Below are 2,669 nucleotides of genomic sequence, written 5' to 3'. Positions count from 1 at the left end.
ATATATATATATATATATAATCATTATTTAGCGCTAGTTTTCCATGCTTTCATGGGTCAAATGGAATTCGTTGAAGCAGATTTTCTATAGCCAGAATGCTCTTTCCAGCCACCAACTCTCACTTGTTTCCAGGCTAGGTAATATTTCTCCATGATCTGATATGTTTTTCACTGAAGAGCAGAAATGAATAACATCACATGTGTGCTGGTGATGCTCGTTTACAACCATCACTTGATGTCAAGACATGGGCATGTGCACACATGCACTCACACATTCATATCATGATGAGCTGCTTTCATACACATGACTGTGTTTGGCCTGGGGCTATAATGGAAGACACTTGCCTAAGGTGCCATGTGCAAATTGTGTCTGAGTGAATTTGTATTTCCCCTCATCTTCATTCATATATGTTGAAACGATGTCATTTGTTTCTAGTTCTCTGTGTAACCATGTCTGGGCTGTTTGTTGTTTAACAGACTGGTGTATTATTACCATGCTTGGAAACAGGTGAGAGTTGATGTGAGGAAGAGTATCTGGCCATACAAGCATGGAAATGTAGACATTAAAATGTTTATAACAACAATGATGATGTTGAATCATTTTGACAAAAAAACATCACTTGTAGATCAAATGTTTGTTAGGAAGATTCATTGTACCAATAGTAAAGACTGGTTTTGAATATAAATATGTTACAGAAAGAACAACACACAAGTGAGTATCACAGATAATTGGTAACTGCACATAAAGGAACTGAAATAAGCAATAAGATATTCCAATTTTAATGAGTCGTTTGTCATTGAATTACATAAATTAATTGTAATTTTGGTTTCGTTTCTAGTTTACTTAAAGTGTTCTGATGAAGAAAGTGCCAATATTTTGAAATCATTTGTTGACATTATTGCCAACCTGGCCTCAAGTGATCATGTAAATATACTTATCAACCAAGAACCTCCAACTGGTTGTGCCATGATTACCGTATCAGCCAAATGCGAAACTCACTTGATGCTAAAGGTAAGTCAAAATATCAATTTATATTAAACTTCAATTTTTACCTTTGTGGCTTATCACATGGTTCTAAGTTCAATCCTGCTGTGTGGCACTTTGGGCAAGTGTATTTTATGATAGCCTTAGGCTGACTAAAACCTTGTGAGTGGATTTGGTTGACAAACTAAAGAAGCTTGTCATATATATATATGTTTGCATGTATATATGTACGTATGTATGCATATATGTATGTATGTACGTGTGTGAAGCTGAAAGAAGCTCATCATTATACATATATGATGAGCTTTCAGCTTCGTACTCATATGCACACTGTGTGTCTTTGTCTGTGTTTGTCCTCTCTCCCCCACTGCTTGACAACCAGTGTTGGTTTGTTTACATCCCTGTAATTGAATGGTCCAACAAAAGAGACCGATAGAATATCAGGCTTAAAAAGATAAGCACTAGCTCAATTTGTTTGACTAAACCCTTCAGGGCAGTGCACCAGAATGGTGGCAGTCTAATGACTGAAGCAAGTAAGAAAGGTAAATTGGTAAAGCTGAAATAAAGACATCATGGTTACTAACTGGTAATACTTGTAAGTGGACCAAATATAATTTTGGTCAAATAATTTTGGTTGATTTAAATGGCTTCAGCCTTCTTCAAAACTTGTGGATGAAATCAATATTTTAAAGTTGGTCAGTGAGTCTAATTGATATAAATCTAAATATATCAAACCAGTGTCCATAGTTGGGAAATTGTTTGGCCATAACAAAAATAAATATCTTGAATTGTGTTGGCTATATGAAATAGCTAAGCACAGTTCTGGCAAACCAATGGTTGAGACAAAGAAGAAGCCTCTATGTAGTTGTTTGACCTGTTGAAATTAGCAGCTATATCCTTCTCTACCACTGTGAGTGAAATTTGGTAGGGGGGCACTATGTAGGTATGTTGTATATGTATGTGTGTTTGTATCTGTGTGTCTTTACATTGACATTGCTATAGTGGTGAAGTTGTTTTTATTTCCCATGATTCATTCTGCAAAGATGTGAAGTAAAATACCTTATTGGAAAACAAATGCGGGTTAGCATCAGGTAAGGTGTCTGTAACTCTCTGCCTTAGCGAGTCATATCCAACCCATGTCAACATAAAAAAAAGTAGATGAAAAATATTGATGACCCATTGGATAATATAATCCTAGACACACTATATTTGTAAAGAGACAGGATGATTGTTGTTAAACTCTTTAATCATAGGTCAACTCAGTCAGGGCTGTCCTCAGTTAAGCAGTGACAATATATCAGTGATGGAACTAAAAATGTAGATTAAGAGATAACAGAGATGAAAAATAATATAATGAACTCATGGAAAAATCATCATCATCATCATCATCATCATCATCATCATTTAACGTCCGCTTTCCATGCTAGCATGGGTTGGACGATTTGACTGAGGACTGGTGAGACCGGATGGCAACACCAGGCTCCAATCTGATTTAGCAGAGTTTCTACAGATGGATGCCCTTCCTAACGCCAACCACTCCGAGAGTGTAGTGGGTGCTTTTACGTGTCACCCGCACGAAGGCCAGTCAGGTGGTACTGGCAACGGCAACGGCCACGCTCAAAATGGTGTATTTTATGTGCCACCCGCACAGGAGCTAGTCCAGGGGCACTGGCAACGATCTCGCT

General features: G+C 37.3%; 1 protein-coding gene across 5 annotated transcripts in view; it reads left to right on the top strand.

Annotated features, from left to right (window-relative positions):
- LOC106879229 (valine--tRNA ligase) overlaps window positions 1-2,669 on the top strand; it is a 45,768-nt gene that overhangs the window by 40,063 nt on the left and 3,036 nt on the right. For all 5 annotated transcript variants that reach the window (XM_014928715.2, XM_014928717.2, XM_052965597.1 and 2 more), the window contains exon 26: window positions 839-1,011. In XM_014928715.2, the coding sequence (XP_014784201.1) occupies window positions 839-1,011 (173 nt within the window). The remainder of the gene's footprint in view (window positions 1-838; window positions 1,012-2,669) is intronic.

This window comes from Octopus bimaculoides, chromosome 2 (genome assembly GCF_001194135.2).
Source record: "Octopus bimaculoides isolate UCB-OBI-ISO-001 chromosome 2, ASM119413v2, whole genome shotgun sequence".
Lineage (NCBI taxonomy): Eukaryota > Metazoa > Mollusca > Cephalopoda > Octopoda > Octopodidae > Octopus > Octopus bimaculoides.
The sequence above is the reverse complement of the archived record's forward strand: the minus strand, read 5'-3'. Positions and strand labels throughout refer to the sequence as shown.